At 36.2% G+C, this 13,854-nt stretch overlaps 1 protein-coding gene across 1 annotated transcript in view; it reads left to right on the top strand.

The window, feature by feature from the left end:
• Positions 1–13,854, top strand: part of USH2A (usherin) — a 408,708-nt gene that overhangs the window by 99,364 nt on the left and 295,490 nt on the right. Inside the window, exon 20 of the mRNA XM_026088840.1 lies at positions 7,481–7,711. Coding sequence (XP_025944625.1) covers positions 7,481–7,711 — 231 coding nt within the window. The remainder of the gene's footprint in view (positions 1–7,480; positions 7,712–13,854) is intronic.

The raw sequence follows: 13,854 nt of genomic DNA, 5'->3' as shown, positions 1-13,854 counted from the left end.
TTTCGTGAAGGAACGTCTCTCTGGCGTGAACGTAGTTTCCCTGGCTATATGCCACTCCCATGCTCTGGCAAAGGGAACTTTTTGGAGGAAGTCTTGACTGAAATGTGCTCCTGCATAATGGTTCCCTCACACTGTAACAATCCAGGAGCTTTGAATTGTATTCCCAGTTGGGCTAGAGGTTGTACTGAATTATACTAATTCTTCTCTGATCTTTAGGAGGAGAAGGGAAAGCCATCTTTGTGTGGAGAATACTGATTTATTATATGGAGCATTTAAATCAATGGGTACCTTGATGAGTGCGATTTTGGGATGTCCAACAGAGGTATACTAGAAAGAGAGCTTGCTTTTAGAATTGCCAATTCCTACTAAAATTTGCCACCAGAAATCACGAATCATTTCTAAACTGTGTCCCTGTTGATTAGTTTAATCTGAAGACTCGCTATGAAAATAGATACTCTTAGAAATCTATCATTCTTCTTCTCTTGCCACTCTCCAGTACACACTCCCAAAATATTTGTAAATGGCAATAAAAGAAGACATTTTTGCTAGGAGAATGTGAGGAGGAGGAAGCTAACAAAATAGAGAATTCATAAGAAACAAGTTATTTTACCTTAAAGCTGAGTGGAAGCTATCACAAATGAATATGAAATCAGGAAAAAGAATAGGAAGAGATATGATAAATAAAAGAAGTTGCATAGGTACGCCTGATTCATCACCAGCTCCAGCGATGGAAGAGAGTGTTGGAAGATCAGCATGACATGGTAGTCCAGTATTAGGATGAAAAACTGAAGCAAGCATGTCATGACAATGGAAGAGGAGAATTAACCCTTTCCTGTTACTCACAGAGAAGATGACTGGCCAGAATTAGACCTCAGTTTGGTATGTTCAGATATAAATACAAAAATAGGTAGCTTTTAAAGGCTCAAAGCATTAAAAGTGTTTCTTTCCTACTTTCTCAATGAGTCTTTTAAATGGTAGAGTAAGGATGTTTTTATGGTCCATGTGCCTATCACATTCCTTGCTCTATTTTAAATATTCTATGTACTGCAGTGTTGTTCATGTATTATTGAAAGTCTTGGCTGATAGATAAGGAATAAGCTTATTTTCAATACTTTGTTTGAAAATTCAGAACCAAATTTTAGCTTCATTTTTGTCTTTGTTACCCCAAGGAAGTCAAGTGGCGCTGCCTGAATGTAATTGAAAGCAATACTGGACAGTAATTATACATTTTTCGTCTCAACATCTGGAGCCAAATTCTACCTTATTCCTTTCTCCAAGCTCTGTCAAGTTCAAATTCTTGTTTATTTTTGAGAATAGCTTTCAGCCTCTTATTGGTATCAGGTCTTAGGCTATGCTTTTATTTTCAAAAGTACTTTATTTTTGAAAGTGCTCTGTGGTTTTATCTGTGTAAGATTCTGAGCTGGTGCCTTGGAAAGAAGAGAGCTGTATCAGCTGGTACCACTGAAAGAGCTGGTTCATAAAAAGTAATTTTTTGACGATGTGTTTGCTTAAAATTATGAATTACTTAGGTTATTCTTTGCAGCACCTGTAAAGACAAAGCATGCATATTTTCTGAACTTTTCAGGCAGGCAGGCAAACGCTTACCTCTTTTTCTTCTTTTTTTTCTTCCCCCCACCAGTTTGTGACATTTCAACAGGATGGAATTAGCTGAATGAGGACTAGACCAGTACAGCAATTGCTTATCCTACATCTCTCAATATCAGATAGTCAAAGTATGCCTTAAGCAATCTATACAGCTATGTTTCATTGACTACTGTGTGACTGAGCTTACTTTTTGTAATTAGGTTCGTCTTTCATTTGCCCTTCTTTAATTTTTTTAAACTTAATTTAAAAACATTTTTTAAGAGACACCAAAGCATAGCTTTGTGATTGCTACCATTTACCCAAGCACATTGTATTACTGATCCTTTGCTTTTGATGGCAATTACAGGGTTCAGAAGCTAATTTGTAGAAGATATTCTTCCAGCACCAGCTGCATCTGGCTTCTTGGCAGACTTCGCAAGCAGTTGTATTGGTGGCTTTGGAGTTGCCTCTGGGTTTACTGGGGTAATGATGCTGATGGGCTTTCTGGGCTGTCTGACATTCCTTGATGTCATTTTCTTTTTGATTACCMTTTTAGTCTGAGTAATTTGTCCGTTTTTTCCATTCACGAATAAGGTCCAGTGCAAGCCCTTTTCAAAAGCCTCATCCCATTCGTCATGGCAATACAGCATTTGTTTATGTCTGTCATAGACTGCTTTTCTACAAAATACTATGCCTCAATTTTAAAATCACAAATACTCATTAAACAGGTAATTAGTAATGTATATTTTCCTTTGTTGCGGAAGAGAAATATGAGGGCCATTTGCTGCTGGCCTGAAAACGCACATTGTTTTGCATGCATGTACATAAGTCTCTTCTTTGTGAATAGGACCCAAAGTGATTAAACAAGCACTCTTAATATGTTAATTTATAATTTTAATTACAACAATCTTGTATATATAGTCATTAGTGAATACTAATATAAATATTTTTCTACCTTTTTATTCATAATGCATAAACCAATCATCCAGTTACTTCTCGGCAGTTGCCTGTTTCCGTTTCATAATACAATCTTTGTTCTTAGTTATGAATGCATTTTGTTCATTCCTGTCTTGAATAATCCCTCATTAAGCTAGTCACTTTCTGCTCCATGCTAAAAAGGAAAAATTATCATGCAAATGTGGCATGCCATATTAAAAAGCACATTACCAAACACTTTTGTTGCTGTCCTTCAATTAGTTTCCCTTCTTTGAATTTAATTTCATTTGTTGTTAAACTACTGACTTGATGTATGGACTCATGAATTTGAGACTGCTGCCAAGAATGTAGCAGGGAAAAAAATCAAAGCCTCTTCAGAAAGCTGCAGAGGCAAAGCTGAAATGAATTTGCTTCACCTTTGACAAGAGCACTTGAACAGCATTGGAATCCTCTGATGATTCATCTTGGCTAATTATCCAATTATTTATTTCAAGAATAAAGACACTGTTTTACAATTAGAAAAGTGTAAAGTAATCTGAGAAATTTGGTAATGACAGATGACTTAAGTAACTTCTGAGATAAACAGTATCTGCTCAAACTTATCTTGCTGAGTGTTCAAGCTGTAGTTAAACTGCTCTTTGAGTTTCAAGAAATTAGTAGGGAGCCGAGTTATTTGTCTCCTCTCCCCTACCAAACACGTATTATACTTCAGAAAATAGCTCAGTTTATTCTCTTCCCTCTGTGCCAAATTTGCAAGGTTTTTAAACTATGTTTAAGTTGTATTCCTCTTGATTAAAAGCTTTTGGTTCAAAGCAATACTTTTTAATTGCCTAATGATATAAGTCAGTTCTTAGGAAAGAACCGTGCATTTAGGAGTTCATTTGCAATATAACTGAAAAATTCATTGCATGGCAGTAAAACAATTTACTGTTAATTACAAGGAGAAGAATTTGCTGTACCATGCTCACAGATTGCCATGAATCATGCAGCACTCCTAGAGATTTATAACAGATGTGTAAGTGGGATGAATTAGCAGGGTTTAATAACAGAGACACAAATCATGCAGACTTCAAGGAGCTTTAATTGATATACTAGAATGTGACGGGCATGAATCACTCAGCCATTCAACAGCACTGTAACATATGGTCAGCTCAATATGCTGCATCTTAAATCGGTTGGTGAGTCGTTGGTTGTCCCATATGGTGGAAGCAATATATTTTTCATGATTTTTTAAAAAATACTGTATCTTAAATCTATTTTTAAAGAAATATGATTGCAACATGTCCATTTTGTTAAATTTTCTCTGGATGTCCATTATGAGTCATTTTATTCCTTTATTGTGAGGTATTCCAAAATAGACTCTAAAAATCTTCTAAAAAAATTAAAATATTGTCAGAAGACGTAAGTATTATTTCTTGACTCATTTACTGTTGAAACGGCTGATGCTATTGTGAAGTGCAGAAAGCAAAGATCGTACTAGAAATGCTATGGCAATCTCATGGTCCTGTAAAGCAATAACTCGTAGCAAAAATGAAACGGGTGAGCATTAGGCTTTGCACGTAATTTTATCTGCAAAGAAAATTCAAAGCTTTTTTCTTTAATTTTTTGCCCTCAGATTTGCTGAACGTTCCTGTTTTAATTTGTACATGTGCATTTAGAATTCAAATGAACAATAATTCAAAAACTGTACACTTTACCTTTTTGAACTAATTGGACAGGAATAAAACCTCACCCATTGTTAATGCAGAATGGCTAATTGAAGACTTCTGTGGAAGGGTGCACGGATATCTATGTACAATATGCTAAGAAGTAGTTATTCAAACATATGTAAGCCTGTTAAATCTAGCCACAGTGTAAATATGTTATTCCTGGGACAAGAATCTGGCAGAGTATGGAAAAGCTTTAGCAGTTGTATTAGTAAACCTGACAGACTTGAGAAAGGAGTATTGTATCCTTAGAACTGTGGCTGCCAGAATTTAATGTCAACAATTAAAATTTATTTTGATCCTTACCTAGTGTTTATTACTGTTTGTATACACAACAGACCTTACTAATACAGAGATGCACTATTAGATGGAATTACCATCTGTTCAGAGTGAAATGCTGGCATCTGTCTTCGAGTCTAAAACTAAAATGATATCATTTCAAACAAAACAAAATTAACTGCTCTTTACTTACCAACTTCATTTTTGTGTACATGTGTGTGCATATACACACATGGGAAAGGCTTATTTGTAAAGACCTGTGTAGCAACATCTATATTTAGATATATGACTTCAACATAAGCTGTATGGACCATCTGTCTTTATTGGTCTTTTTTGTGCCCTCTGCTACACAATGGCATGCAGCKATCATAGGCTTTTAAATACTGTTTTAGCTTTATAATATATTAAATATGTATTATATAGCAAGACATTAAAACTACATAATTAAAATACACAAAATGTGACTTTGAATCCACTAAAATCTAGTATGCTCATTATTTTGACAGATGTGTCTTAACAGAACGTGACTAAAAAAAATTAAATAGGTAAAATTATAGTCAGTTCATCTTTCAGAAAGTAGCTACAGGTACCACAGTGACACCTTTAGGAAAATATATACTGTATCTTTTAGTTTTGAGTATTTTTAATTTCAGCATTTAGTACCACACAGGGCTAGTGCTACAGATTTCTCTTCTGTCCTCTCTGTTCCTGTGCAGAGTTTGGGTTCTTTGGTTTTGAGGCTTTTCTTTGGTGTGGGCTTAGGTAATCTGTTATGAATAGTCTCCCATTGTCGGGATGAACAAAAATTCTCCAGCATCAATGATGCTATAGTTTAAATACTAATGTTGTAGCAAGGATGTTACTTTCTGAAAGGGTAGGCTTCTGCTCCATATATCACAAAACAATAAATTGTGTCATGCCACTGTTTAATGCGTGTACACAGTGCATTAACTGTAACTGTAGTACATTTATTTGTGCTAGAGGAGACTTGAAAATGATTAAAAAATCAATACTTCGCTGTCAGAGAAGCAAGTGTTACGATGCATTTAAGTAGTTAATTGCATAAGCCCCATAAAAGCTTTGAGTTTGGGTATCAGGGATGCCATAATTATGATCCAAGTAACTGCCTTTTATTAATACTAGACTTTAAAGGAAGCTACTGTTATTGTCATAAGTGTTGGCTGTATATGTTTTACAAATAACGAATTTCAGCACTTCCGTTTTACCATCGGTAAGCTGAACTGGAGGGCTTAACCTCTATGTTCACGTTTAAAATGCTGACGTACTCTGGTTCCCTCCAAAGGTGAAGTTTTGATTGTTAAGCCATGTTTTCTATTTAAACCTGTGCATTAATACTGCAATTCATTAGTGCTGTGCCCTGCTTGTGCAGGCAAGCTTATGACCTCATGCTGCATTACTTCAATTTTGACATTGTGAATTTCTAACATAGCACGAGATACTAATTAGATTGTGAAGTCATAAATGATGCCTAAGCAGGAATTTACAATACACGGTGTCACTGGCAGTCTCCCAGTCCCCCACTCCCTGCCTTCTCCAAGAATATTTATCAAGTGGTGGTGGTGGGGGGGAACGGAAGGAGAAAAAAATAACAACACGCTACAGGCAAATGGGAAAAAATGAAAAATATGTTAATGATCTTGTAAATGCACAAATATTTAAAAGGATGTTATTAATTCATTCTAAATGAAGCAATCTCTCCCTCTGTAAAGAACTCATAGTATATACAATGGTGTGCTGTGAAGTAATATGTCAGATTTCAAAGACCCATATTTTAATTTAGGTTTTATTGTTCTTGAAAGGCTTTTATTGCTCTTTACTTGTTCCAGTAATGACATAGTAATGTTAACAGGTTGTCATTGTATTTCACTTCCTGGTTACAAATGAAGTTTCTGTTGTTAAATCCCTTGCTTCATAAGGGAAAGAAGTGGAAGAAAAAAGGCAAGATAAGATGGATATAGATTCTATAAATAGTGAAGTGTTCTTGTGCTTCTCCCCCAAATGATGTCTGTATTACTGTTTCAAAGCTGGTCCATTCCTTTCACACCTATATGGCCATTACTTCATTATCCAAACAGGTCATGCTGCCCTCCAGTGGCTTACTGTACAGTACTTAAAAAATTAATGATTTTGTTCATAATTTAGCTATAGAATGACCAACCCTATCAGAGTGTTTAAAAGAATATTAGAGTATTGGTTTTAGTAGTAGGAGGTTCACTGTGATAACATAAAGCTATCTTATGTAGATACCTTCACGGAAACAGTCTGGCATAGACTCTGACAGCGCACTGATTTTGGTGGAGAAAAGTCAGAGAAGATCACTTTCTTGAACTGAATAATTATCTGTTTATAAGCCAATGTTGTCTTAGTTTATAAGTATGCCATGAGGAAAAAAACCTAGTGGGCCGTCAGTATTGTGGATGGATAGCTGTTTGCTCTTGTTGACTAGGATAAGTTTATCTAACGATAATACTTGCGTTGTCATGTACCATACTGCTGAGATGTAACAAGAGTTAATTGACTGTTCAGATTCTCCTTTGGTCTTGCGCTAAAATCCAATACTGAAAGTCATACGTGTATATGCTTACGGTGAATATGGCACGGGAGGCTAATCAAGGAAGGGATACAAATGTAGCTTTTATGTTAAAGTTGACTCAGATTCTCAAAGATTATGAAAAAAGTTCATTTTTGTATTGGATATAATATTAGAGACTTTTATCCAAAGCCTGAATAAACACGTAAGATATTTCTGTGGAGTTAAAAGTAAATTTCTATAAGGATTAAGAATTTTTTTTCTAAAAATAACCTAAAATATGTTCTATAGAGATCTACATTTATTCTTAAGGTGACCAGAAACTGAAGCAGGATATTTTGGAAAAAAATGTGTAATGAATTATTTCCCAAGCATTGTGAACAATGATACATAGGCAACTTTTTTTTTTTTTTTAAACACATAGCTCCAAGAAAACTTAGTGCCCCTCGTCTTGAAGGAATAAACAGCACAACGGTAAAGATAAATTGGAATGAACCTGAAGAGCTTAATGGGCCTTCTCCCATCTACCAGGTGGAAAGGATGGATTCATCTTTAGCTACATTGAGTACAGAAGTAATGAAAGGAATCCGTTTCCCAGGAAATGGATATTACAGATTCACTAGTTCCACTCTCCCCACCAATACTTACTTTACAGGTAAATGAGTTTAAATGACGTGTAAAATGTATCAATTGTACTCTGCATTTGTTTTACCATTTATTATCATCTTCTATCTCATTTTTATGTAAGATCTGTGGTTTTTAATTTACAAGAATAATGTGATTGTTAGTGAAGTATGGGCTGTTTAGATTCTTGCATAAAAAGCCGTTGGAAGACTTTATTGGACATGTGGGATTTGTATTCCCTTGGCTTTGGACATAGAGATATACATGGTGGTGAATGTTGCTGCATATTCTACTCATTCCCCAGTGGTAAATATAAGCTGGATTTTATTTATTCCTCTGGGATTAAAACTTTTCAATGAATTTGCTGTAAATACTTGAGCCTGTTTTCTCTGATATCTTTTTGAGGGTTCCTGAGGTTGCGTGCATGCTCGGAAAGCTCTCTTCCCTGTTCAGAGCACCTGTGTTGTGGTTCTGTTTGTTTTGTCAAAGCAAGAGGACGGGCTGCCAACGTGGCAGAACAACTGCTGTCCCTGGGCTGCTGCGCATTATCGGCTCTCTTTCTGACTCAGTATTTGGTTTGGAACTGGCAGTTTTTCTGATCTAAACATGTCAAGTGTGCTATATTCTGTTATTCTYATATCTTGTTGATGTCTACACTTCATGGATAGAACAAATATCTAGACAATATGTTTTTTTAGGAAGATATCTGGATGAACCTGGTCAGGTGTTTGGGAAGTTGTAGAGGTGAAATATTACACAGGTGTGCATGGAGCATGAATTATTAAATGTAAAGAAGAAATGGCAGAGCTGAAGGTTTAAAAAAAAGTGTGTGTGTGTGTGTGTAACATATATCTTTATGAGACTGATAGAGGAAATCTAAAAGGAATCTAGATAACAGTAAGAACAAGGGTCGGATGGCTTGCTGACTGGGCCAAGGCCACACCACAGTGCTGTGATACAGCTCAAGCTGGTACTGGATCTTCTTTGTTAACACAGGATAAGGGCTGCAGAAAGTGTGCAGCATTATTGACACCCAAAACCCCCCCTGAAGATTTGAAGAGGGCTCAGTAGCTGACTGTTTTTGTCCTCTGGGGAGGCCCAGAGGTAATTCTGGAAAGAATATTTGGACATGCTTGTCTTGGTACTTGCAAGTATGGGAGTACGTGAAATGAGTTTTCTTAAAAAAAAAAAAAAAAAAAAGCCTTTCAGCTCTATATGATCTCCCATTGAATGTGATCAAAAAAAGTTGAAGATGACTTCCTTTTTTTTTTTTTTTCTCCTTAGGTGCGGACTTGACTGGTATTACTTGCATCAAATGATAATGTGTTGGTTAAATATTGACACCACGGTGACTTGCAAAAGCTGTCTCTGTGCGTGAGTCTGTAGGAACAGCTGGTGGGCACCTTTGCTCATCCAAGTTGCTTGATAGTTTTCCTGACATCAAAGTTTGCACCCTTTACTGTATATTTAGTAAAAAATCTTTTATGTGTTTTTTTTTTCTGTTATCTGTCTGCTGTTGTGATGATCTAAACACCAAAGGAACTGTGAGGTGCAGTTTTTCTTGTTGGAGCTCCAGTCAGCCCCGTCACTATGGTATAGGTAAATAGTTTAATTAGATAAATAATTATGGTTATCACTGAATTTCCTGCTTCATATCAGAAGTCTCTGAGAGTCTTGGGGAAGAGGGAGATGCACTACTTGGATTGTTACCGTGTCTGTCTGTTTTTTAACCAAGAAGGTATAACACTAATCTACCCAAGTGCTGATTCAATCTCTGGGCTTCTGTTATGCTGTAAAAACTGAAGCTGAAGCCTCAATTTGAATAAGGTTTCTTGAGATGGCTGAGGGTGATCTGAGACAGTTTGAACAGATGGGATGGGTGAAGATGTTAAAATAAAGCTCCCTTCATATTGGCACCTGAGTGCTGATAATGATGTGTGGATAGATATAATTTATTATCACTTTTGATTGTGATCTTTCTGTAAGATCAACTATTAGTCTGAGTTTCTGGAGATGAGCTAGAACCGCAATATGATAGGCAATTTGTCCACGCAGCTGCTGGTAATAACTGACAAGCAGGTTAAATCAGCGTGTTTGGTATAATTCCTATTACTTGACAACTCAAAAAATTTTTGAGAAATAAAAATCTTTTTTTTTTTTTTTTTTTTTTTAAGTCCTTCTTACAAAACACAATGGAGGGAAAATAACTGAAAAGCCAGGAGAGTTTTAAAAGAAGCCACTTAAGGGAATGAGAAACGTTCTTTAATTGTTCTCTGCACTTGTTTCTTTGTTGAGGCCCCCTCTCATTCCCCATCTCTGAAGAAGACGGGCAGTTGGCAATTGTACTATATAGATGGAGTGGCTTTAGTGTGAATGCAGTTGTGTATGTTTTTGACACAAAAGCATGCCAGCTTGTATATGTCAGTCAGTGAACAAATACATTTTGGTGCATGTGGGACCATCCACTGCTAATCCAGAAAAAGATAGATCTGTTTATTCATTGCTAATAAATGCAGTTGCCCTTGCTACCTCTCTGGCTAGTCTTACACTCTGAGGTGCAAGTAATAGGGGCAGATGCATTATCTGGGAATTTTTCCAAATTCATCTTCAAAAAAAAGTTAAGCAATAAACACTGGCTACACTAAGCAGTAACCTTCTGTCTGAAACAAAGCCTCCAGCTGCACAGGAAGATGTGTTTTGAGTGCACATTGGGTAGAGAGGAAGTCAGGTAAAGATAAAGATTGTTTCTGCCAGAACTATCCACATGCAATTTCTCAGCTCTTCAAACTGTAAAGAAATGTTTTAGGCATCTGTGATATCATTTGACTGAAGGTGCAGACTTTATTTTTAATAAATCTGAGACCTGCTAAACAGCTACTGTCCTTGTGTTTAAATTTAATATAACAGTAATACAAAAAAAGGGAAACCTGACTTCTTCACATTCAGCATTTAAACCTGGTTAATGAGAAGGGATTACACTTTCAAAGCATCTTGCTGGAGGAAGTGGTGTTTGGGACCTTGTTAGGCCTTGTTTTCAAAAGGTTACTTCGTAAGTCTATTTGCACACACAGAAGTTCAAATTATATTTATTGCATGAATTTATACTTAAGGCTTAATTAAAAGGCCTCTAGAAATGGCTAGAAATTGTTRCAAATTAGTTGTTTTGTTTGGTTGCCTTATTCAGTTCTGCTTGTATGAAGAAGCTGTTGGCCTGGAATCAGAATGGTGCAGAAACATTCTTATATTTGACTTTCTGGTTCTTTAGTTGTAAAGGGAAGTACTATTTTATTCATGGTGTAGACAGGTAAGCTTGGAATCCAAAGAACTGTGAAAAGCTGAGTGTTTAAATACCCTTTAAATCCAAGTTGTACTTGGATTGTTCCTTTGATGATTCAGTCTAATGGCTAGGTCCAAAAAAAGGGTTGCTGACATAGCACCTTTCTAGGACCTTCCTCCTGTAGCACATTTAGAAGCCTAAAAAAGAGGATAATGAGTTTGAGCATAATGTCATGTTAACCTGGCTGTGTGAGTTCCAGGATTGATGTGCAGGGAAGTTAGGATCTTCATATACTTTCTATAGTATCAAGGCTCACAGTAAGATGGATGGGGATTTTTAGGCACTGCTGAAGTGTGTGTGTATCAACAACTAGTCATCAGATCTGTTTATGAAAAGAGTTTTTGCTTAATTGCCTTTTGCTCCTTGGTTGAAGGCCAGGATTGAGGTGCTTGAATGGACCAAATAATAATTGATGTATAAATTTTGACTTATGTAAATGAGCTTTCCTTAGGATCAAGTTTGGTTCTAATTTGAGACACTACCTTCTGATCAGGAATCATAACTCATAAAAATCTCTTGAAGGGAGGCACCTTCACCTTTTCTTTTCATAAAGAGTGGTAGATCATGTTTTTTCTTTGAAAACGTGACTCCCTAAGAAAACACATGTGCACCCTTACCAGTATCTTGGTGGATACTCTGCCTTCATATAGAACAGTGCCACTTTACATTTTGTATGGAACCCTATCAAAGAGCTGTGCAGTAGTCTTTTCTAGGGCAAGTGTACAAGATTAAGTCCCTGAGGGTAGATAAAAGGAAGAACATTTAGTTTCCAGGTTTTATTGAGCAGGTCACATGCATCATGACTGTGATATTTTAAAAACAATTGAATTAGCTAGTGTTGTTTGAATGTTATTCCTCTTGGATGCTACCTCTTTAAAAAGAAAGTCATTCATGTAATATTAATCAAAATGCAGTTCCACTCTGAACAAGTCTTTGTGTTGGGCCTTGCTTTGAATCCGAGTTTTCTAAAGTAGGATACTACACTTGAAAAGAAACTGGTCTTGCCTGGAATATGAACTCTTTGCCAACCTCTAAATGATGCAGATTCAGCCCTGTAATAATCAGGAAATAACTGTATGAGGTAAGATGTTCATATATTGAACATTACAAGTAGAGCTTTTTTACAATGACATTTTTAATGTCATGCAGTAGTCTTAAAAATGTATATTTTAAAAAAGTGGTAGTGTTTTCCCTGCCAAATTCTGACTCAGAGATACATACACATTTCTCAGAATGGAGAATTCTTTTCAGTAACAGTGTTTCTTAATGAGTTTGCCATGGAACACTGAACAAGAGTCATTTGCATTTGTTGTAAGCAGAAGTGTTGAGAATGACTGTGGTCATTCAATGTTCAACCTCCCCTTGGCTCTTCATCACAGTGAGCTCTCCTTGCAGTAATGTGGAACAAATTCTACTCCATATAATCTTGAGGAATCACTTCAGAGTTAGTAGAAGCAACAAATATTTTCATTAGCTTATGGAGCCAAATAAACCTTTTCCAGCATCCCAGAAGATATTTTTGGGATGCATTATGACTGAAGATCAAGAAAATGAATGCGATTAGAGGTCTAGAAAGCGCTGTAAGAGAAAAAGCTAAAGAAATTGAGGTTGTTTAGTGAAGACTGAAAGGAGACATGATAATGCTCTTAAACTATACAAAAATATGTATAGTTTTAGAGAAGATAATGGACTTTTCTCCATGTCTACTGTGAGTAAAAGAGCAATGGACTCTTAATGAGCTTAAAATACAGCAAGGGAGATTTAGGCTTCTTACAAGAATATTCTTCTGAAAGACTCAGGCTAGTTGAGTGCAGGAATAGATTGTTGTGAGAAAAAAATGAAAGCTGTGACACCAAAGATTTTAAAGAACAGTTGGATGAGCATCTGTCAGGAATAAGCTAGGTAAAACTGATTCTGCTTTGGGGTAAGTGGATAGGCTCCAAGACCCCTAAGAATGCTTTCCAAACCTATACCTTCTCATAAGCTCAGACTGACCCAGTGCAACTAGGACAGATGTTCTTTTCCCCAAGTAAATTTAAGAGAAAGGATCTGCATTTCTTCCCCCCCACCCCGATGTCTTTTCATTTTTTGGAGTAACATCACTTGTTTGCCCTTCAGGAACTTCACATAGACAGAGATCTGATTTACAGTCCTCTATAAAAAGGAAAGGTTGCATGAGTTGGACAAATTTTGCCTCTACTATTTTTTTTTCCTTCTCTAGATATTTTGCAACCTTTCTTTTTATGACTACTGATAAGGTAAAATGGGTAGAAATGAGTTTTAATCACTAAATCATAGTATAATAGAATAATTTAGGTTGGAAGAGAAATCATCTGACCCAAGGTTCTGCTCAGAGTGGGTCCAACTGGACCTGCCTTTGTCAAGTTGAGTTTTATCTCCATATGTAGTCAGGTATATTTCCAGAAATATTTCCACAACCTCTCTGTCAATCTATTCCAGGATTTGTCATGTGTTTAAAAAAAAAAAAAAAAAAAAAAGATTGCTGCCACAGGTTTTAGAGCTTGTTTTAATCTTTATGCCTGCTGATTGCGTTTTTTTCCCTTGTCTTCACAAAAGAACAATTTGAACCAAGGACTTCATCTTCAGTGAAAGAAAGTAAGATAAAGTTCTTCTATATCACCATCAAGTGGGTGGCTTCAGTAAGAAAGGGAACTGTTCACATAGCCATTTCAGTTAAAATTTAGTCCTAGTACTTAGAATGAATTCACAGTTTCATCTTGAAAAACACATTCCTTCCTTCCTTCCTTCCTAATCCCAAGAAGCCTAAAGATAGGTAGAGAGAAGAGCTGTATATAGAGAAAAAGGAGTGATCCAGC

The sequence above is a fragment of the Apteryx rowi genome, unplaced genomic scaffold (assembly GCF_003343035.1).
Source record: "Apteryx rowi isolate R43461 unplaced genomic scaffold, aptRow1 scaffold_79, whole genome shotgun sequence".
Taxonomy (NCBI): Eukaryota; Metazoa; Chordata; class Aves; order Apterygiformes; family Apterygidae; genus Apteryx; species Apteryx rowi.
Note: the sequence above shows the minus strand (reverse complement) of the source record. Positions and strands in the feature narration are given on the sequence as shown.